The following is a 22,352-nucleotide window of genomic DNA, read 5'->3' on the forward strand; positions in this document are numbered from 1 at the left end:
ATATTCTTTGGAGAAAAGTCTATTTAGGTCTTCTGCCCATTTTTGGATTGGGTTGTTTTTTTTTTTTTTTTGATATTGAGCTGCATGAGCTGCTTGTATATTTTGGAGATTAATCCTTTGTCAGTTGCATCATTTGAAAATATTTTCTCTGATTCTGACGGTTGTCTTTTCATCTAGTTTATGGTTTCCTTTGCTGTGCAAAAGCTTTTAAGTTTCACTATGTCCCTTTGTTTATTTTTGTTTTTATTTCCATTTCTCTAGGAGGTGGGTCCAAAAGGATCTTGCTGTGTTTTATGTCATGGAGTGTTCTGCCTCTAAGTGTTCTCCTCTAGAGTGTTTTCCTCTAATTATAGAGTCTGGCCTTACGTTTAGGCCTTTAATCCATTTTCAGTTTATTTTTGTGTATGGTGTTAGGAAGTGTTCTAATTTCATTCTTTTACATGTAGCTGTCCAGTTTTCCCAGCACCACTTATTGAAGAGGCTGTCATTTCTCCATGTATATTCTTGCCTCCTTTATCAAAGATAAGGTGACCAAATGTGCATGGATTTATCTCTGAGCTTTCTATCCTGTTCCATTGATCTATATTTCTGTTTTTGTGCCAGTACCATACTGCCTTGATTATTGTAGCTTTGTAGTACAGTGTGAAATCAGGGAGCCTGATTCCTCCAGCTCCTTTTTTCTTTCTCAAGATTGCTTTGGCTATTCGGGGTCTGTTGTGATTCCATACAAATTGTGAAATGTTTTGTTCTAGTTCTGTGAAAAATGCTATTGGTAGTTTGATAGGGATTGCATTGATTCTGTAGATTGCTTTGGGTAGTATAGTCATTTTCACAATGTTCATTCTTCCAATCCAAGAACATGGTATATCTCGCCATCTGTTTGTGTCATCTTTAATTTCTTTCATCAGTGTCTTATAGTTTTCGGCATACAGGTCTTTTGTCTCTTTAGGTAGGTTTATACCTAGGTATTTTTTTCTTTTTGTTGCAGGGGTAAATGGGAGTGTTTCCTTAATTTCTCTTTCAGATATTTCATCATTAGTGTATAGGAATGCAAGAGATTTCTGTGCATTAGTTTTTTGTTTGTTTTTTTTTTGCGGTACATGGGCCTCTCACTGTCGTGGCCTCTCCCGTTGCGGAGCACAGGCTCTGGACGCGCAGGCTCAGCAGCCATGGCTCACGGGCCCAGCCGCTCTGCGACACGTGGGATCTTCCCAGACCGAGGCATGAACCCGTTTCCCCTGCATTGGCAGGCAGACTCTCAACCACTGCGCCACCAGGGAAGTCTGTGCGTCAGTTTTGTATCCTGCTACTTTACCAGATTCATTGATTAGCTCTAGTAGTTTTCTGGTAGCATCTTTCGGATTCTCTATGTATAGTATCATGTCACCTGAAAACAGTCACAGTTTTACTTCTTTTCTGATTTGGATTCCTTTTATTTCTTTTTCTTCTCTAACTGCTGTGCCTAAAACTTCCAAAACTATGTTGAATAATAGTGGTGAGAATGAGCAACCTTGTCTTGTTCCTGATCTTAGTGGAAATGGTTTCAATTTTTCACCATCGAGAACGACGTTGGCTGTGGTTTGTCATATATGGCCTTTATTATTTTGAGGTAAGTTCCCTCTGTGCCTACTTTCTGAGGGGTTTTATCATAAATTGGTTTTGAAATTTTTCAAAAGTTTTTCTGTATCTATTGAGATGATCAAGGTTTTCCTCCTTCAATTTGTTAATATGGTGTATCACATTGATTGATTTGTATATTTTGAAGTATCCTTGCATTCCTGTGATAAACCCCACTTGATCATGGTGTATGATCCTTTTAGTGTGCTGTTGGATTCTGTTTGCTAGTATTTTGTTGATGATTTTTGCATGTATGTTCATCAGTGATATTAGCCTGTAGTTTTCTTTCTTTGTGACATCTTTGGTTTTGGTATCTGGGTGATGGTGCCCTCGTTGAATGAGTTTGGGAGTGTTCCTCCTTCTGATATATTTTGGAAGAGTTTGAGAAGGATAGGTGTTAGCTCTTCTCTAAATGTTTGATAGAATTCGCCTGTGATGCCATCTGGTCCTGGCCTTTTGTTTGTTAGAAGATTTTTAATCACAGTCTCAATTTCAGTGTTTGTGATTGGTCTGTTTATATTTTCTCTTTCTGCCTGATTCAGTCTTGGAAGGTTGTGCTTTTCTAAGAATTTGTACATTTCTTCCAAGCTGTGCATTTTATTGGCATACAGTTGCTTGTAGTAATCTCTCATGAGCCTTTGTATTTCTGCATGTCAGTTGTTACTTCTCCTTTTTAATTTCTAATTCTGTTGATTAGAGTCTTGTCCCTTTTTTTCTTGATGAGTCTGGCTCATGGTTTATCAATTTTGTTTATCTTCTCAAAGAACCAGCTTTTAGTTTTATTGATCTTTGCTACTGTTTCCTTCATTTCTTTTTCATTTATTTCTGATCTGATCTTTATGATTTCTTTCCTTCTGCTAACTTTGGGGTTTTTTTGTTTTTCTTTCTCTAATTGCTTTAGCTGTAGGGTTAGGTTGTTTAGTTGAGATGTTTCTTGTTTCTTTAGGTAGGATTGTATTGCCATAAACTTCCCTCTTACAACTGTTTTTGCTGCATCCCATAGGTTTTGAGTCATCCTGTCTTAATTGTCATTTGCTTCTAGGTATTTTTTGATTTCCTCTTTGATTTCTTCAGTGATCTCTTGGTTATTTAGTAGTGTATTGTTTAACCTCCATGTGTTTGTATTTTTTACAGATTTTTTTCCTGTACTTGGTATCTAGTCTCATAGCGTTGTGGTCAGAAAAGATACTTGATATGATTTCAATTTCCTTAAATTTACCAAGGCTTGATTTGTGACTGAAGATAGGATCTATCCTGGAGAATGTTCCATGAGCACTTGAGAAGAAAGTGTATTCTGTTGTTTTTGCATGGAATGTCCTATAAATATCAATTTGTCCACCTCATCTAATGTGTCGTTTAAAGCTTGTGTTTCCTTATTTATTTTAATTTTGGATGATCTGTCCAATGGTGAAAGTGGGGTGTTTAAGTCCCCTACTATGATTTTGTTACTGTCGATTTCCCCTTTTATGGCTGTTAGCATTTGTGTTATGTATTGAGGTTCTCCTATGTTGGGTGCATACATATTTACAATTGTTATATCTTCTTCTTGGATCGATCCCTTGATCATTATATAGTGTCCTTCTTTGTCTCTTGTAATAGTCTTTATTTTAAAGCCTATTTGTCTGATATGAGAATTGCTACTCCAGCTTTCTTTTGATTTCCATTTGCATGGAATACCTTTTTCCATCTCCTCACTTTCAGTCTGTATGTGTCGCTAGGTCTGAAGCCAGTCTCTTGTAGACAGCATATGTACGGGTCTTGTTTTTGTATCCATTCAGCCAGTCTATGTCTTTTGGTTGGAGCATTTAATCCATTTACATTTAAAGTAGTTATCGATATGTATTTTCCTGTTACCACTTTCTTAATTGTTTTGGGTTTGTTATTTTAAGTCTTTTCCTTATTTTGTGTTTCTGCCTAGAGAAGTTTTTTAGCACTTGTTGTAAAGCTGGTTTGGTGGTGCTGAATTCTCAGCTTTTGATTATCTGTAAAGATTTTATTTTCTCCCTCAAATCTGAATGATATCATTGCTGTGTAGAATAATCTTGTCTGTAGGTTTTTCCCTTTCATCACTTTAAATATGTCCTGCCACCCCCTTCTGGCTTGCAGAGTTTCTGCTAAAAGATCAGCTGTTAACCTTATGGGGATTTTCTTGTATGTTAATTGTTGCCTTTCTCTTGCTGCTTTTAATATTTTTTCTTTGTATTTAATTTTTGATAGTCTGATTAATATGTATCATGGCATGTTTCTCCTTGGATTTATCCTGTATGGGACTCCCTGCCCTTCCTGGACTTGATTGACTATTTCCTTACCCATATTGGGGAAGTTTTCAACTATAATCTCTTCAAATATTTTCTCCATCCCTTTCTTTTTCTCTTCTTCTTCTGGGACCCCTATAATTAGAATGTTGGTGTGTTTAATGTTGTCGAAGTGGTCTCTGAGATTGTCCTCAATTCTTTTCATTCTTTTTTCTTTATTCTGCTCTGTGTTATTTCCACTATTTTATCTTCCAGGTCACTTATCGTTCTTCTGCCTCAGTTATTCTGCTATCCATTCCTTCTAGATAATTTTTTATTTCATTTATTGTGTTGTTCATCATTGTTTATTTGCTCTTTAGTTCTAGGTCCTTGTTAAACGTTTCTTGTATTTTCTCCATTCTATTTCTAAGATTTGGAATCAACTTTACTATCATTACTCTGAATTATTTTTCAGGTAGACTGCCTATTTCCTCTTCATTTGTTTTGTCTGGTGGGTTTTTGCCTTGCTCCTCCATCTGCTGTGTGTTTCTCTGTCTTCTCATTTTGCTTAACTGACTGTGTTTGGGGTCTCCTTCTTTCAGGCTGTAGGTTCATAGTTCCCGTTGTTTTTGGTGTCTGCCCCCAGTGGCTAAGGTTGGTTCAGTGGGTTGTGTAGGCTTTATGGTGGAGGGGACTAGTGCCTGTGTTCTGGTGGATGAGGCTGGATCTTGTCATTCTGGTGGGCAGGACCATGTCTGGTGGTGTGTTTTGTGGTGTCTGTGAACTTATTATGATTTTAGGCAGCTTCTCTGCTAATGGGTGGGGTTGTGTTCCTGTCTTGCTAGTTGTTTGGCTTAGGGTGTCCATCACTGTACCTTGCTGGTCGTTGAGATGGAGATCTCTGGGAGAGCTTTCACCGTTTGATATTACATGGGGCCAGGAGGTCTCTGGTGGACCAATGTCCTGAACTCGGCTCTCCAACCTTAGAGGCCTGATACCCGGCCAGAGCACCAAGACCCTGTCAGCCACATGGCCATGTACGTGGGGAGTTTCTTGCTTTTGGGATGTCTGAGGTCTTCTGCCAGCGTTCAGTAGGTGTTCTGTAGTAGATGTTCTACATGTAGATGTATTTCTGATTTATTTGTGGGGTGGAAGTTGTTCTCCACATCTTACTCCTCCGCCATCTTGAAGGCGCCTCACCTCACTTATTTTTAATGGTGTTTTCTACCAGAGCTAGAACTCTCTGGTGGCTGTTAACAGGTATGGTGATGAAAATCACCACAGAAGATGGAAGACAGCTTTGTGGTCATTTAATTCATTCTCTACAAAGATTAAAGTTAATCTCATCCTTAATAAGCATCCTCTCTTCATTTCAGTTCTGTCAGAACAGAAGTCTATATCCTTGTGCCCCCTCCTGTTTTCTTTCTGGATAGTTTCTGCACACATTCAGTGTCCCAGGAATGGTGCGTGAACGAGTGAGTGGGGACCACTCTGAGAGGAAGATATCTGACTTTGTTTTTGTTTTGCTTCCTGTAAGAAAGACTGTAATGTGTGATTTCTGTTCCATCATCCATATACTTCCAGGGACCAGGTAGAATCAGACCTGATATTTCTGGGATTGCTGATCTTGGAGAATCGACTGAAGGAAGAGACAAAACCTGCCCTGGAAGAGCTCATCTCAGCCCGGATAAGGACTGTAATGATCACAGGTATAGAACAAAGTGTGTGTGAAAACAGGAAGAATTTGATGTGGAAATAGACAGAGATTCACTCATTTAGCCAATCTTGTTGACTTGCTACTATGGGCCAGACACTGTTCTAGACACTGGACGTGGACAACAAAATAGGCAAAGTTATTACTCTGAGCATCCTTTTACATGGGTTAAGATAGAAAATCAATCATTCAATTGAATAAACAGCTACCAATAAGTGTTATGAGATACATAAAACGGGTGATGTGGTAAAGTGTGTCTGACCAGCTACTTTAGATGAGGTGTCCTTTCTGAGAGGGAACGTTTGAAATAACACCTGAATAAGAAGACATAAGCCATGCAAAGATGTTGATATTTATTATTAAATGTTCGGAGAAGAAGAATGCTTAGTCAGCATGGTCTGTAAAATACACTGAAGGCCCATCAATGAGAGCTACAATTCTGGAGATTAAAAAATGCTGTCCCTTCTACTCCCACTCCCAAACTCCAAATCACAAACAAGGGAGCAGTGAGAAAAGATTGTGCAAGAGAAATGTGAGAAATTTCTTAATGAATGCTTCCGAGTAGAGAGTCAGTGATTTCCTAATGCATTCATGATTTTTGAGTGTGTATTGCCTTCCCTTTCTCTGCTCTCGAAGTCAGATGCATTTAACTCTATGAATTCTGGCATCAGGATACAGTCTTGCCCCACCAAAGCAGTCTCTCCCTATCCCACTGTCCTTGAACCCAATTTGATGTTGGAAACTCGAGAATACATTCACCTCCCCTTTGGAGCTTCTCCACCCCCCTCCACTACCACACCCTCCAGTCCAAGAGACTTTTGGATCACTTTTTCCCTCTCCCTTCTTAGCCCCTCTGCCCAACTTCTAGGTGCTGCTGAGTTAGTTTACTACTTATTAGAATTCCCCTTACATTATGACCCTTCTGTTTCAAAATTTTTATTTAGCACTTATTTTACACAGTCTCAGAATCTATCCTTTACCAGTTAGATTTATGTAGAAGTAAGAGCTCATCGCTCACAACACTCCCTCTTCACTTCTTTCATATTGAAATTTCTGTTCTGTTTCTTTCCTTGCTTGGTTGTAATTTTTCTGAAGAATTGTCCTTGGATGGGTTGGAAGGGTGATATGCTCTCTGATCTTTTATATACCCTGAATTATCTTTCTTTGCTCTGATAGGTGAATGATGTCTTGCCTGGGTATAGTATGTTTGGGTTAGAGTACTTTTTAAAAAAAATTTTATTGGAGTATAGTTGATTTATAATGTTATGTTAGTTTCAGCAAAGTGAATCAGTTATCATATATCCACTCTTCTTTAGGTTCTTTTCCCACATAGGTCATTACAGAGACCTATATTACACTACTAATGTAGAGAACTCTACATTACAGAGTAGAGTTCCCTGTGCTATACAGTAGGTCCTTATTAGTTATCTATTTTATATATAGAGTCCTTTTTTATTAATGGTCTGTAGGTTTTATTCTTTTGTCTTCCAGTTTTTGGTATTGCATATCACAAGGCCAGTGGAGTCCACTGTAGGTAACTTGTTCTGTTTACATATAATCCTTTTCCTTTAACTTTGGAGTTTAGAAATGTTACCAATGTGTGCCTATATGTTTGTCTTTTTTCATTAATTTAGTCTGGAACATTGTGAGCATTTTTAATCTGTCTTCTTCTTCTCAGGAAAATTTCTTCTATTGTTAATTAGGGCTTTTGTTCTCTCTCTTTCCTTCTTCCCTTCTGGAATTTCCATTATTCACATGACAGGCTTCTTGGATCTATCCTCTCAGTCTCTTATGTTTTTTTCTTGTAACTCATATTTTAAAATTTTTCATATAATTTTTAAAGGCTATATTCCATTTACAGTTGCTACAAAATATTGGCTATATTTCCCATGTTGTACATAGATCCTTTTAGTCTATCTTATGTAACTCTCATATTTTTATAATTTTTCTCTGAGCTTTAAGGGTTCTTTTTTTGCACCGAATTTTTTCAAACTGCAAACTCGGGTATCAAAAATGAGGATGATCTCCTTCAAATCACCTCTTGAATTGTGAAGTTCTTAAATTGTGTTTTGGAGTAGGAGTGACTTTAGAAAACCATGTTTTACCTGTGCTCCATTTGAGTTTCCTAAGTGCTCTCATTATTTTTAATGCAGTTTTCTTCTGTCTCCAGCAGCTAGCCTGCTTTACCAGTCATGTTCTGGTTGTTCTGCCTTATATTTCCTTATCTAGCTTCCAGAATTTCTTAAGTAGGTTTTTATCTTTTTTTGTCAGATGGTTGAGGATCAGGCCTGGGCTGCATGTCCTAAACAACAGACCTCTCACAGGTGACAGATGGCAAAACGGTCTGTGTTGCAAAGCAGATGGCTGTTGTCGCCCTGCTGAGGCATGTGGAAGAGCCTCTCACTCTCAGGGCTCCCTGTACTCTTCTGATCTCAGGCTAGAGCATCTCCCTCCCCACAGTTAGCTCTTCTGAGGATTCTCAAAGTATTTTGGTAGAAACCTGGGAGAAACCATGTTAGGGATAGCCAGCCGGTTGTTACATTATTTATTTTTAGTGGTTGCTCTACGAATCACTATATCTGTACCTACCCTTTCAAGAAGGCTTATCATCATAAACATCCCCTATTTTCTCTCCTCTGTTATTGTTGTGTATATATGTGTATGACATACAATGAAACCCCACCAGACAACGTTAGAGTTCTAAATTTCAACAGGCAAGAGTTGGAGAACATAAGTGAAGAAAAATCGACTTTATATTTATACAGCTCTTTATTATTTCTGTTCCTAAATGTTTGTGTCTTATGTTGCAAGTTTCCCTCTGGTATCATTTCCCTTCAGCCTAAAGAACTTCTTTAAGCATTTCTTTTTGAGCATATCTGCTGGCACAAATTATCTTAGATTCCCTTATCTAAGAATGTCTTCATTCCCGAGAATATTTTCATTAGCTATAGGAGTCTGAGTTGACAATTTTTTTCTTTCAGCACTTTAAAGATGTTCCACTGTTATCTTGCCTTCATGGTTTTTGATGAGAAATCTGTGATAATTTGAATTGTTTCCCTATATGTAATTTATTGTTTTCCCTAGCTGCTCCTAAGATATTTGATTTATCTTCGGTTTTTTAGCAGCTTGATTATGTGTCTGGGTATGGTTTTCACTGAATTTATCTTGTTTGGGATTCACTGAGCTTCTTGAATCTGTACATTTAAATCTTTTACCATATTTGGGAAGTTTTCTGCTATTATGTCTTCAAAACATTTTTTTCCTGTTCCAATCTTTCTCCTCTCCTTCTTGGGCTCTAATGACATGAATGTGAGTTCTTTTGATATTCTTCAATCTTTGTTCTTTGTTTTTTCAGTTGAGAACTTCTATCTTGTCATTTATTTCAAGAGTATTAACCTTCACCACATGGAGGAGGATTACAATAGCTGCTTTAAAAGCATTGTCTGATAATTCCAACATCTGGGTCATCTTGAGACAGGCAACTATTGAATTGTTTTTTCTTGAGAATTGGCCAGATTTTCCAGGTTTTTCACATGTTGAGAATCCTGAACATTTTGAATATTATGTTGGGATACTTTGGATCCTGTTAAAATCCTCTAGAGAAGGTTGAGTTTGTTGTTTTAGCAAGCAAAACTCTGGAATATGGGAGGTGACTAATATCATAGTTCAATTCTTGAAGCTTTTGCTATCCTTCTTCAGGTTTGCTCCGCACGTGCACAGCTCTGGGTTGAGCTTGGGGCTTACATAGTTCATACACTGAATTACTCTCCTTGTCTAGCTCTCTTCTTTCTAGGATTTCCCTCACAACTCTTCAGGCCTCCAGTGCCCCTTTCCTGGTTCCTTTGGCCAGAAAAAAGTAGGTTTTTCTTGGAGTTTTAGCTATCTGCATAGCTCTGGGACTGGGGCTCACACTCAGGTCAAATTACATGAGAGGAAAGAGAAAAAAAGCTGAGAATCTCTCCACCTTGTAGATTATTTCTCCAAATTTGACTCCCTTTCACATTATGCCATTTGTGTTTACTTTTCAAAGTCCTCAGGTAGGTTTTTTTAATGGTATTTTTTCCAGAGTTTTCCATTGTAATCAGTGGGAGAGATAGATTCTAGTGAGCTTACTCCATATTAGCTGGAAGTGGAACCATGAGATGTCATATTAAACCAGTAGAGTTTTGCTAAACATTTACTAAGCTGTTGACAAATAACAGAAATATATTTGAACTTTTCCTTTTTAATTTTACTTCCCAATCCCTGGCAAAAATATACTAGTAGGTCATAAAGTAACCAGATGAAAAGCAGCAATAATAAGAAAAGGGATCACAGAATCATGGAAGGTCAGGGCTGAGAGAGAACTTAGAGACTAGTTCTTCTCGCACCAAAAATAAGGTCTGAACTCCTTACCCTAGCTTTCTAGGTTCTACGTGAATTGGTTCTGTCTCTTCAATCTCATCTTGGGATACTTTTCCTTTCTTCTAGGTGACAATCTTCAGACTGCAATAACAGTGGCCAGAAAGTCTGGAATGGTTTCTGAAAGCCAGAAAGTCATTCTCATTGAAGCAAATGAAACTACTGAGTCCTCATCAGCATCTATATCTTGGCAGTTAGTCGAAGAGAAGAAACATATTGCTTATAGGAATCAGGTATACCCAAAAGCAGACCTTCTGCCATATTATCTGACTCATCACACAGTGTTGACTACTGAGCAGCTTTGACTGGCAGAGGTGTACAGGTGACCTAGGGTCAACATACTTCTCCAAATGTCTAACATGTATACAGTTCAGAGAACTCAATTATATCATTTTCCCATACCATTCCTACTGAGCTTTAAGGTATGGTGCTTTCCTGGGTGCTGGAAATAATCCATTCTTTTAAACTTAAAAAAGTCTTTAGAAAGAATATAGTAAGTGGGGCTGCAAGTCTAATTTTCCATTTTTTCCCTTGCTTGCCAGCCATCCCACTGGGTTCAAAGGGGATTTAGTCCCTAAGAGAGACACTGCTGTGTGCATTGGAAAATCAGACTATATCTTCAGGGTGGGAAGAAGTTTTATTCATTTATCTCCAATCTTGTCAGTATCCTATGTCTATTATGTCCTTGTGAAACAATATTAATTCTGTAAAAAAAAAAAAAGGAAAGTTCTCACCTCAGGGAGGGATTTGTTAAGCTGCAATGCTTTTGTATTTTACACTTGAAATGTGTGAAATGTGCTTTTTTCTGGGACTCACTGAGATCAAATCAGGATGAGAACAGGACGAGAGTAAGTGTTACCCCCCTGTTCACTAGAGGCTGTTGATGTGCAAAGATGATCCAGCAAAGAGAAAGTGCTTCTCTGAGGAATCAGGGCCGGAGTGTGACTTTTATAGAGAGATCCCAGACTGTCATTGTTGCCTTCGCTCAGATATGCTTGTGGTCCTAACCACTCTATCAAGTCTAAAATTACTGCGTCTTGCCTTGCAGGACAATTACATTAACATCAGGGAAGAAGTCTCTGATAACAGCAGAGAGGGAAGTTACCATTTTGCCCTAAGTGGAAAATCCTTCCAGGTTATAAGTCAGCATTTCAGCAGCCTACTGCCAAAGGTAAGTTCTAAGAGGGTACCAGTCTCCTAGTAAAGATGCTAACAATGTCACGGAGCATGATCGTAAGTAATTTCAAACCTCTAACTAGGTTAGACATACCTATTGAATGTATCATAAGGGAAGCAGATAGTTTTGCAGAGGTCACTGCTGTTTCATTTCCTGCTAGATTTAAAATAAGTAAATTTGATTAACTAATTATCCATCATCTATAGGATTAAAATATTAGTGACTTCTCAAGTGATAAGGTTGCTTTGGGGGAGCTGTCACTATATTGCCATGGTTAGGGGGTCTCACAGTATAGTGTAAATCCAGCAATTATACAGGAAGGCAGGCCCAAAATAGAGGAATTCCATTAGGTTTTTGATAGAGGACATCTGTACAAAAGAGGGTCAAACTTAAAACTTTTCTGATGAAGAACAAACCCACAATGAGGGCAGGTAAGGTATATACATAAGAAAACATGTGAACAAACTAGAAAAAGATTGTGTCCAGTGTAAAGCAAAGATAATTTATTTGTATTCAATTGCTCATTATCTTAAGTACTGTCTAAGAAAAAAAGAATGAAGACTTTAAAGCTGAGTGAACAATAAGCTGAGTTTACAGCCAAGAAGAGCAGGGAGCACACAGCTGTAACACAGAAGAATTTAGACTCTGTAGGATGGGGTTCAGGTGGATGGAGCTGGTACAGGTTTTTATACAACAATCCATTAATGTGACAATCCATTAATGTTTCAGAGCCCAAATTAGGCTGGAGATATCAACTGAGTTTCACAGTTGGTCAAGCCCAGATGGTATGGTTAAGTCAAAGACCACAGATAGTCACCCTCTCATCTCTAGGCTATTTTTCTGCTAGATCTGAACAATTTTCTGAGAAGCAGTTGCCTCCTTTCCTTCTCCTGGGATCCTGACCTCTTGTTATCTTGCAATTTCTCATACTTTACTGGTTTAAGGTTCCATCAAGCTCAGGGTTTTTCAGGACGACCTCCTTCATGGCCCCTGAGCTAAATGCCTGTAGGTCATCATTTTCATCAATTATGTCTATTAAGTAGTCATTTTTACTGATTTTGGTCTTCCTGATCACTTATCTGATGACCAAAGTCTCAACATCTGTCTTAAAATCCAAAGAAGGACTTCTTGGAAACAAATATTTTTCTCACTCATGGATATCATTACCCAGTCAGTGTTCTGAATGTTATCAATTACTTCATGTATGACCAGCTGACATAATAAAAAAATTTTCCCTTTTGCGTTCTTTACAGATATTGATCAATGGGACCATCTTTGCAAGAATGTCTCCAGGGCAGAAATCCAGTCTGGTGGAAGAATTTCAGAAACTAGAGTAGGTCTTTACCAATTCAGATGGTGTGAAGTGCATGGAGGCATGACAGGGGGAGAGTAAGGAAGTCACTCAGTTTGGTTAGGGCAGTGGTTCTTAACGTAGCTACACATGACAGTCACCTTGGGAGCTTTGAAAAATTAGCAATACCAGGACACCACCATTCAGAGATTCTGATTCAATTGCTCGTGTGGGCACTTGGACATCAGTATTTTTTAAAAGTTCCTTTCATAAGTCAATTATGCATCCAGAATTGAGAACCCCGCTGAACTAGAACATAAGGGGGACAAGAAATAACTCTGGAAAGGTCATCTGAACTTGGCTTCTAAAGGTACAATGAAAATTTAGACTTCACTTTTACAAATTATTTTCACGGTTATGATACAGGGAGGTCCCTATGACAAGAGATTCACATAACCCTAAAAATATTAAAACATTCTTATGCCAAAGCATCCTCTCCATCCTAAATCAGAAAACTATTCTTAACACAAAGGGTCTCCATTGTCAGAATCCCATCATTGGGGATCCTTTATTTCCTGTTAATGGAAGCCCATGGAGTCTCAGAGGCACCTCTGGTGCTGGACCACACTCACACAGCTCCAACTCCTACCCATCCCTCCCTAGTCCACCCTCATCCTCATTGACTCAGTCACTAGGCAAAAGATCTATATTCAAAAAGCCCTATCTTCTCAATATGGCTAAAAACCTCCACAGTAAACTCGTTGCCTTAGGTAGCAGTGTGGAAGAGAAGTACAGCAAATTCTGCAAACACTGTCAGAGTGCTCCTACCTTAAAAAGCAGACTGTCTTCGTCAACAATTCAAGAGAGCGGTATTCATCCGGCCTCAGAAAGCTATCCTGAAATGGGGGTATATTTTCTTTCTTCAACTTCTGGTCCTGGCACCACATTTTTGAGTTGAGTGACAGCTGACACGGTGGATTTCCTCTCCAGTTACTATTAATGTCACCAACAATAATTCTTATTTATCATTTTAGAATACATCACTTCACTGAATACTCATAATGCTTGTAGGGGAGAAAAATGATAGTCAAAATGGGGAAGTGATCAGGTCAGAGATCCAGATCTTCTGGCTTCAAATTCTGTGCCTTCCCCACCATGCCATGCTGTCATATAATCGTGAGCATCCTGTTTTACAGCTGACAGAGCTGCCTCCTAGACAGAGAAGTGCGGGGTCTCCTTGAATCGCTTGGAGTCAGGAAGCCTGTATGGGATTTCTTAATCCATTGTAGGAACTGCTGAGTCATACTTTATTTTAGTCAAACCAGACTGTTAGGGAAACTACCTTAAAATAAATAATAAGTTTGAGCCTTAAGTAATGAAGCTCATTTTATCTTTTTAATTAGAGCAATTAGAAGGTAAGATTGCTTTGATCTCCTCTGCAATTGACACGGTTCCCCTTTTAGTTACTTTGTAGGTATGTGTGGTGACGGAGCCAATGACTGTGGGGTAAGTAGCTGTCAGTGTGTCAATTGTACTTGCTTCAAGCCCTGTAAGAGATAGTATCCCCTGGGATATATACCACCTCCATTCCTCTTGAAGGAGAAGCTGATGTGGGCGGTTTGGAAAGGTTTTAACCAAAGCCACACAATGACTCAGTGGTCAGTACAGACTAAATGGGGAAGAACTTGGTTCTGCATTCCCCACTTCTTTAGCTAGGTGTCCCAGTGCCATCTCATTCTTATGTGGCAGGCAGAGCAAAATTTGATCATCTCCTGGCCACTGCTTGGGCCCACAAGCCACTTCGTGGGCAGCTTAACTAGCCTTTCTCGTGTGGCCTCAGGAGAGATGTGTGTGACTGTGCATCTATACAGTAAGCTGACTCTTTGCTTTCAGGCTTTGAAAATGGCTCACGTGGGCATCTCTTTATCAGAGCAGGAGGCATCTGTGGCCTCACCTTTCACTTCCAAAACTCCAAACATTGAATGTGTACCTCACCTTATCAAGTAAGTAGGTACTTTTCCCCAGCATTGTTTTAATGTCTCTTGACTTTTAGGTGCAGACCCCTTTGTTTTGCCAGGCAAAGACCAGTGGAAATGTGTGTGCCTGGGCAGGGAGGGTGCTTTGTGGGAGAAAGCAGTCAAACATTCTACTCTGGAGTGGACTTACCTCCTGGGAAAACAGTGGCATTTCTAATGAAAATCACTGAATAGATTATTTTTAGAAGATTAGAATCTGGAACTTGTTGCTGCTTTGAAAATGTCAATCATACTCTTCTTCTTATTATTTTAAATGAATCTCCTTAGATACTTTCTTAATGGAGAATTGACAGAAACTTTCTCTTCCCTACTTGCTTTCCTTTCCTCTTGCCTCTTTATGCTTCCTTGGAATATCCTTCCTATCCCCAGTTTTCAGAATATTTATTCATCTTTGCTGCTTCTGCTACAATTTCCCTTGGTGCTTTGTTCCCCTCCCCCAACCCCAGAATATGTACTTCTGCTGCATTTTGTTTGAATGATGGTGATGGTTAGCATTGTGGCTGCTTTTGGTTATTATAACTAGTATGTGTTTACAGTTTATAAAGTGCTTTAATGCCTAGTATCTTATACATCAAAACAGCCTGGAATTGTAGGGATGGTCACTATTTCTTTTACAAAGAAATTGAGGCTCAGAGAACTTGATGTATCGAAGCTCACAGCCATATAGGATTGAAGATTGCATTCGAATTAATTTTGTTTCAATGTGTTTTATATACAAATATCATATTCCTTCCACCACATTAAAATAATGATTTGACTAGGTGCTCCCCATTTAAAAAATGTATTCATGCATCTGACAAATATTTATAAAGTAGGGACTTAGGGCCAGGAACAGTTGGAGGCACTGGGGACCCAGAAGCAAATAAATCGAGCGTCCCTTGATCTCACGAAGCTTTCTTCCCGTGGAGAAGCTGGGCAATAAACACACACAGAAAAATCAGGGGTAGCGTGAAAAGTTGGAAGATGGCTTGGGCAGTAGAATCGGCTGCTTCAGATGCGGTGGTGTGGGGAAGCCTTTCTAAGGAGGTGTGGAGGAGAAACCACCTTCTAGGCGGAATAAACAGCAGCAGCAAAGCCCTGATACAGGAAAAAGTCTAGTTTGAGGATCAGGTTTTGGAATCCCAGGAAACCATTCTGACCAGAATTAAATTTAAACTCTATTTTTTCCCAAATGAATGAGATAAAAGTGGCATTTCATAAGTACTCTATTTTACACTCTAAATATATACTATTCATTCAAAGTCAATCAACAGTAATACAAATGAACAGGCTTATTGATTCCAGTCTCTTTAAATTTGATGTGTGCCTAATTTGAGCGTGCCTATTGACTTAGTTCCGTTTTAGAAAAAGTTGGGACTGCCAAATGAAATTTGAATGAGATGTTTGCAAACTCCTGAAGCACCTGAAGCATGAAAATAGCCCCCAAAACCTGCAATCTTATTTAAATTCCTCAGTTCACAGATGAAGAAACTGTGACCAAGAGAGGGAAAATGACCTTTCAAATCACATTAGTGAGTAGATCGGAGATCTGGGACCAGTTCCCAGGTCTCCTGACTCAGAGCTGAAATAATGCCTGCAGACAGGACAAGAGTAACTCTACATTCGGGCTCCAAAGCTCCATTAAAGGCCTGTGGACCTTGGCCTGGATTTAGTCTTCCTTGAACATCTAGCACACTGACTGCCGGCTCCCACTGGCTCAAGACTGTCCAGTCTGTCAGACAAACAATCGAATTATCAGGCTTTGATTTTTTTCTTCTGAGCTCAGCTGAACAGCACAGAATAACGGACCTCGTTTCTTTTTGTGACTTTCATTTCATTACTCTTTCATTTCTTTTCTCACACAGGGAAGGACGTGCAGCTCTCGTTACCTCATTTTGCATGTTTAAGTACATGGCTCTGTACAGCATGATTCAGTATGTTGGTGTTCTGCTGCTCTACTGGGTATGACTTGAGACCTAGCCTCTTGATTAGTGAGAGCTAAAACAAATAGCAGTCACTGGCAATTTGCAAAGCCTCTTAAAGAAAGAGTGCACATGGGATATGTCGAGTACCAACAGCCTCTCTAAAACTATCTTTAACGTTTTTGAAAGTAAATCAGAAATAGACAAGGATACAAAGGAAAAGTCGTTGGTGTCAGTTCTCTGACTCTCTGACAGAAGTTTCTCATCTGGTTGTAGCTGAGGTTCAGAACTGAAGGTAAACTTTCTCTCTCACTGTCGTTTTGGCTTGCCTGGACCAGGTCTCTTACCTTCCCAGTTCCAGTGTGGCTCCACCCTAGCATAACATTCGCTAGAGAGGTGCTTCTCTAATTGGGGTTCTGGTAAATGTTTCATAACTGGCTCTCCCTGGAAACACAAGCCCCGATTATTAATGTTTACCAATTTCAGTGGCATAACTACTCCCACCATGGCTGATTTCAAGCTATCTACCTGACGTCACTGAACATGGAGTTGGGAAGAGATGTATTATACAGTAGCATACCATTCTATAGTACTTGCACCATATAGATACAAGAGTTGTAAATAACCTTAAGACCATTGATAATATTTAAATGTAGGAAAATGATTAGAGAGTGATGAGTTTGGGCTATTACCTGTGTTTTTAGTGTAATTTATTTAATGGTAAATTTGTATAATTTAAGTTTTTATATTGGCTGTGTTTAAAAACCAGCTCACAGAATTCCTGAAGCTTTAGCAGTTGACTTTCATGAGTTAGTACAAAGCAGCATATCACTGATTCCCTGAATACAGGGACTTGAAAATTGGCATATCATGCCCCCCAAAGCACATAGGTCTTGTGATGGTTTTTACTATTTAACAAAATATGAAAGGAGAAAAGACATATCTAGTATTTGTGAGCTCAACACTTGGGCTTATTCTGTTAAGTAACACTGAGAAAGTGAATTCCATTTGTGCTGAAGGTATCTAGATTCATCTCTATGTCTTGCCCCCTTGCTCCTGGTATGAGGGTTTTTACTTCTGTTATTTTCAGATTATATAAGTCCTTTTCCTCTCACTGATGAATGGGCTGGAAAAGGAGAGGCTGTTTATAGAAATCTGTCCCTAGTTTGGAATTCCAATAACTCATTATGCTCAAAAGTAGAGTTAAACATGGGTCATCATTATCTCCTTTCCACGAAGGGGGTGGGGGGGGGAAGGAAGCGAGTTTCTTGAAATCAGTAAGACATGAACTTTTTTTTCAAGAATATCAAGTTGCTTTATCAGGACTTTCTAACAACACCCAAGAATGCAATTAGTGGGTTTAGTTATTCTCATTTTCCATTGGTGAAATTTAGGTAAGATCACCACACATTTGTCACTGACCATTGGGAATGTGTCATTTTGTTGTGTCAGACCAAACCCCAAACTTTCTGCTAACAAGTAGAAAAGAGACTAGAGATGAATCAGAGTGAGATGTTCCCCTCAACAGGGGTGACACTGATGCTCAAAGGAGCAGCCCAGAAAGCACACTGCAGTGGCCCTCCTGGCTAGAAAGGAGTTTGCAGGCTTGTCTTTGGTACCCCTGCCGACATGACCAGGCCCCTGATACCATCTCCTTGGTAATTGACTTGAAAATCCTATGTTGCAGTGAGAAAATGAGTGCAATTGATGTCACATTTCTTCCAGAAGGTTATAACTTTTTTGAGCCACTTTCCTTTTTATTTTCAGGAGACAAACAGCCTTTCAAATTACCAGTTTCTGTTCCAGGATCTGGCCATTACAACTCTTATTGGTGTAACAAGTAAGATGTCTTTTAAATTTTCTTCTCAGAGATACTCCCCTCCACTTGCTTCCCTCTGCCCCTGCAGGGTTAGTTCACCATTGAGGGGTAGCAGCTATAGCCGCAGTGATGAGTGACTTATTCCCAAAGGGCTATGGTATGCAGAGAGAGAAAGAGGAAATAGAATCTTCATTTTTAAGTGTTGAAAGTGTTAGCAGAGGAAAAGCTGGCTCGTTGTTTTGCTGTTTTCCACAAAATATAGAGCTTCTATAAATGGTCACTAAACCTTTAAAATGAAAAAAAGCACCTTGAAAACTGACTTCAGTGTGCTTTTAGGTATAGTTATGGTCCAAATGTGCCCAATTTATAGAAGTTAAATGGCTTTTATGTTTCCCACTTCCAATCCTAACCTCTGAGGATTTAGAACAGAGATTAAATGTAATCTTGCCGTTATGCCACTCTCACCCACCACCTCCTAACTGATACATGAATTGTCTCCCCAGTTTCCCCGCTATGGGATTTTTCCCCAGCCTGACCACTATCCATCATCTTTACCATATTCTCTGCTTTTCTCTCTTATATATGAATGCCACCAGCTTCACTTGTACTTTAGATCCTACCTGCTCCTACCGCCTCAAGGATTTTGTTCCTGGAATGATCTTTTTCTCTATCACCAACTTTTCTCTGGTCTACTGGATCATTCCAATCAGCAGATAAATATATTTTTGTATCTTCTTTCTTTAAAACCTCTTCTATGACCCCAAATCTACCATTAGCTACTGTCCCCTTTATTCTCAAACTTTCCAACCTACCATTAGCTATTGTCCCCTTTATTCTCAAACTTCCCAAACAGTTGAGTAGACCCACTTTGTCCACTTGCCATCTCTAATTCTATTGTCATTTCATTTCAATCAGCCGGATTCTAACGTTCACGGGCATGAATTTGGATTCTGGGCCTGTGCAGTTGTTTGGTGGAAGGCAGTGGTTTCCTGGCACATATGTAACAGCCAGCTCTCCAAACAATTGTAGATATGCGTGTATATGCATATGCATAGAAGCTTATTATAAGTTTTACTAAAAAGAAAAATGTGTAGTGAGCAATTATCAAATAACAATAAAGTATACATTACTCTTTCTTGCAATTTCCATTTAGCCAGTGGATTCTCACAGAATGCTTTAATTGAGTTTCATCAAAGTCTTGTATACGTAGTCAATATATTGTTGTGATTGATGACTGAAATAGTTCTGATGTGAATGAATGTTTGTTGACGTTTTTCTTTACCTGAGTGAGCAAAACAACACAGGCTTATGCTGAAACTTTAATCATTCATCAGTCATGTGAGCAACTTATTTGCTAATTTGGATAATAGTTCTTGAAATCTGGAAGAATATTTCCTCAGTTAAAAAACAATTGTTCATGATGTAATGGCTACAGACGTGACACACGTTTAAGTTCAATCTCCATTATTAACTTTAAGAACAGAGATAATGCTAAACTGTAGTAAAATCATTAGGACGTGATCAGTTCTGAGTATTCATTATCTTGGTTTTTTTTTGCGGTACGCGGGCCTCTCACTGTTGTGGCCTCTCCCATTGCGGAGCACAGGCTCCGGACGCGCAGGCTCAGCGGCCATGGCTCACGGGCCCAGCCACTCCGCGGCATGTGGGATCCTCCCGGACCGGGTCACGAACCCGCGTCCCCTGCATCGGCAGGCGGACCCTCAACCACTGCGCCACCAGGGAAGCCCCCATTATCTTTGTTTTTAAGATAATATTTATTTAATTGCAACTTTATATAGTATTCTTCTAATAATGGCCATATTTAATAATTGGCTTACAAACTTAGTGGCAGTTGGCTCTTGTGAGCTCGTATGAGCCAACTCCAGACACCGCTGGCTGGGAGGGTCCACATTACTGATACATTCAAAAATACCAGCATATACACACTACTGTATATAAAGTAGGAAAACAACAAAGACCTACTGTGTAAAACAGGGAACTATACTCAATATCTTGTAATAATCTGTAACGGAAAAGAATCTGAAAAAGAATATATGTGTGTGTGTGTGTGTGTGTGTGTGTGTGTGTGTGTATAACTGAATCACTTTGTTGTACTAACACAACATTGTAAATTAACTATACTTCGATACAAAAAAAAAGTACCAATCTTAGATTGCCTCTTCCACATGCCTCCTGGTCTTGCTTTCACACTGTTTCCACTGTTTCATCTTATACCTTGTCGTCATAATCTTAACAGCTATCACGCCAACTTATGGTTTAAAAAACTTGCTCAAAAGCTTTGCTTTCAGAGAACATATGCAAGGAGAGTAAGTACTATGCACACTTCGCTGTCTCTTCCCCCACACTGCTCTTGTCAAGTCCACCAATGACTTCCTTGCGGTCAACAGTACTGATCACTTCTCTTTCCTCATTGTACTTGGATCTCTCAACAGCACTCTTATCCTTCAAAAGGTTTCTTCTCTTGACTTTTGTGATGCCACACCCTGCTGAATTATCTATTGCCTTAATGAATACAGCTTCCTCATGTCTTTTGCTGGTCTCTGCTCCTTTACCTGTGCTCTAACTTTTAGAATGTTCCAAGGCTTGCTTGTTCTTAGGTTCTCTTGTCTTTTCAGTCTACACAATCTCCCTAAGTGATTTCAACCAATGCTATGGCTTTAATGTTATCTGTATACTGATGAATCCCAAATTTATGTCTCTAGGCTTGATGTCTATCCTAAATTCTGGAAATGCAGCTGCTAAGCATCTAATCTTGGATATTTAACAGGACGGAGAATTAATGTGCCCAAACAAAATGCTTTATTCTATCAGATCTGATATTCAACAAAATTATTAAATATTTACTGAGTGTCTGGTTTGTTCTACTTACTGTAATAGGCACTTGATATACATCAGTAGAAAAAACCATAGAAATTCGTTTCCTCATGGAGCTTGTATTCTATTGAAATAGTACCACAATCTACCAAGTTGTTCACATCGAAGACCCGGAGTCATCCTTAATTCCCCTCTTTTCTTCACCTTTACATATAATATCTATATATATATATATACAATTCCTATTGGCTCTACCTCCGAAACACATCCTACATAGCTTCTCTCCATCCCTATTGTAGCCACTGTCACAAAGCCATGTCACCTCCCCTGTGGATTACTGAGATACCTTCACAACTGACCTTGCTTCTGCTCTTGCTGACTTCTCCTCACCCCAATTTACCTTTCACACGGTAGTAAGACTGTTGTTTTTTAAATGTAAATTTTATCGTCATCCTTCCCGTTTCCACTAAATCCAAAGTCTTGCATGATCCAGCTCTGGCCTACTTCTCCAGCGTCACCTCTAACCATATTGCTACCCACTTACTTGTTCCAGGCACCCTGGTCTTTCTGTCTTGTGAGCATTGCCAAGCTTGTGGGCACCTCAGCACCTTTGTTTTTGCTATTTTCTTTGCCTAAAATACTCTCCCTGTAGATCTTCCTATGGTTCTAGTCAGAAAAATGTCACCACTTCAGAAAGGTCACTTTAAATAGTGACCAAACCAGTTATTCTCTATCACCACACGTTCTGCTTTGTTTTTTTCACACTACTTTTCACAATCCAAAATTATGATATTTACCTAAGCTTTTATTTGTTTTTGCCTGCCTTCCCTCACTCAGTGTGTGTACTTCGTGAGAACAGCACCTTGTCTATCCTGATCACTGCTGTATTCCCAATACTTCTAACAGTGCCGGACATATCAAAGGAGCTCATTAAATATTTGTTAAATCTACTGTAAGAACATCCTTGGGCAGTCCTTACTGTTAACAGAGTAATCCTTTACATCAAGCCAGATCTACCTCTGTGTAACTTTCACGCATCTCAGACTTCAGTTCTGCCATTTGGGGTGGCAGAGAATAGTCTGATTTTTCTCTCCAGAACAGTTCTTCAGATATTTGAAAACAGCTCTCATTTCTTCTGTGATTATTCTCTTTCCCATAACAAGCATCTCCAGATTTTTCTCTATTTTTTAATATAATTCATTGTGAAAAGAAGATGGAAAACATTGCAAGAGATAACAAAGAGAAAAACCACCTATATCCTCCTGTATCCTGCTATCCAGAGATGACAAATTAAAGCATTTTGATGTATTCCCTTCCATTATACACA

General features: G+C 39.1%; 1 protein-coding gene across 7 annotated transcripts in view; it reads left to right on the forward strand.

Moving 5' to 3' along the window:
• Nucleotides 1–22,352, forward strand: part of ATP13A4 (ATPase 13A4) — a 156,166-nt gene that overhangs the window by 110,589 nt on the left and 23,225 nt on the right. For all 7 annotated transcript variants that reach the window (XM_060298278.1, XM_060298279.1, XM_060298282.2 and 4 more), the window contains exons 18-25: nt 5,436–5,560; nt 10,036–10,199; nt 11,015–11,137; nt 12,397–12,476; nt 13,898–13,940; nt 14,328–14,437; nt 16,315–16,411; nt 18,139–18,211. In XM_060298278.1, coding sequence (XP_060154261.1) covers nt 5,436–5,560; nt 10,036–10,199; nt 11,015–11,137; nt 12,397–12,476; nt 13,898–13,940; nt 14,328–14,437; nt 16,315–16,411; nt 18,139–18,211 — 815 coding nt within the window. The remainder of the gene's footprint in view (nt 1–5,435; nt 5,561–10,035; nt 10,200–11,014; nt 11,138–12,396; nt 12,477–13,897; nt 13,941–14,327; nt 14,438–16,314; nt 16,412–18,138; nt 18,212–22,352) is intronic.

This window comes from Globicephala melas, chromosome 4 (assembly GCF_963455315.2).
Source record: "Globicephala melas chromosome 4, mGloMel1.2, whole genome shotgun sequence".
Lineage (NCBI taxonomy): Eukaryota > Metazoa > Chordata > Mammalia > Artiodactyla > Delphinidae > Globicephala > Globicephala melas.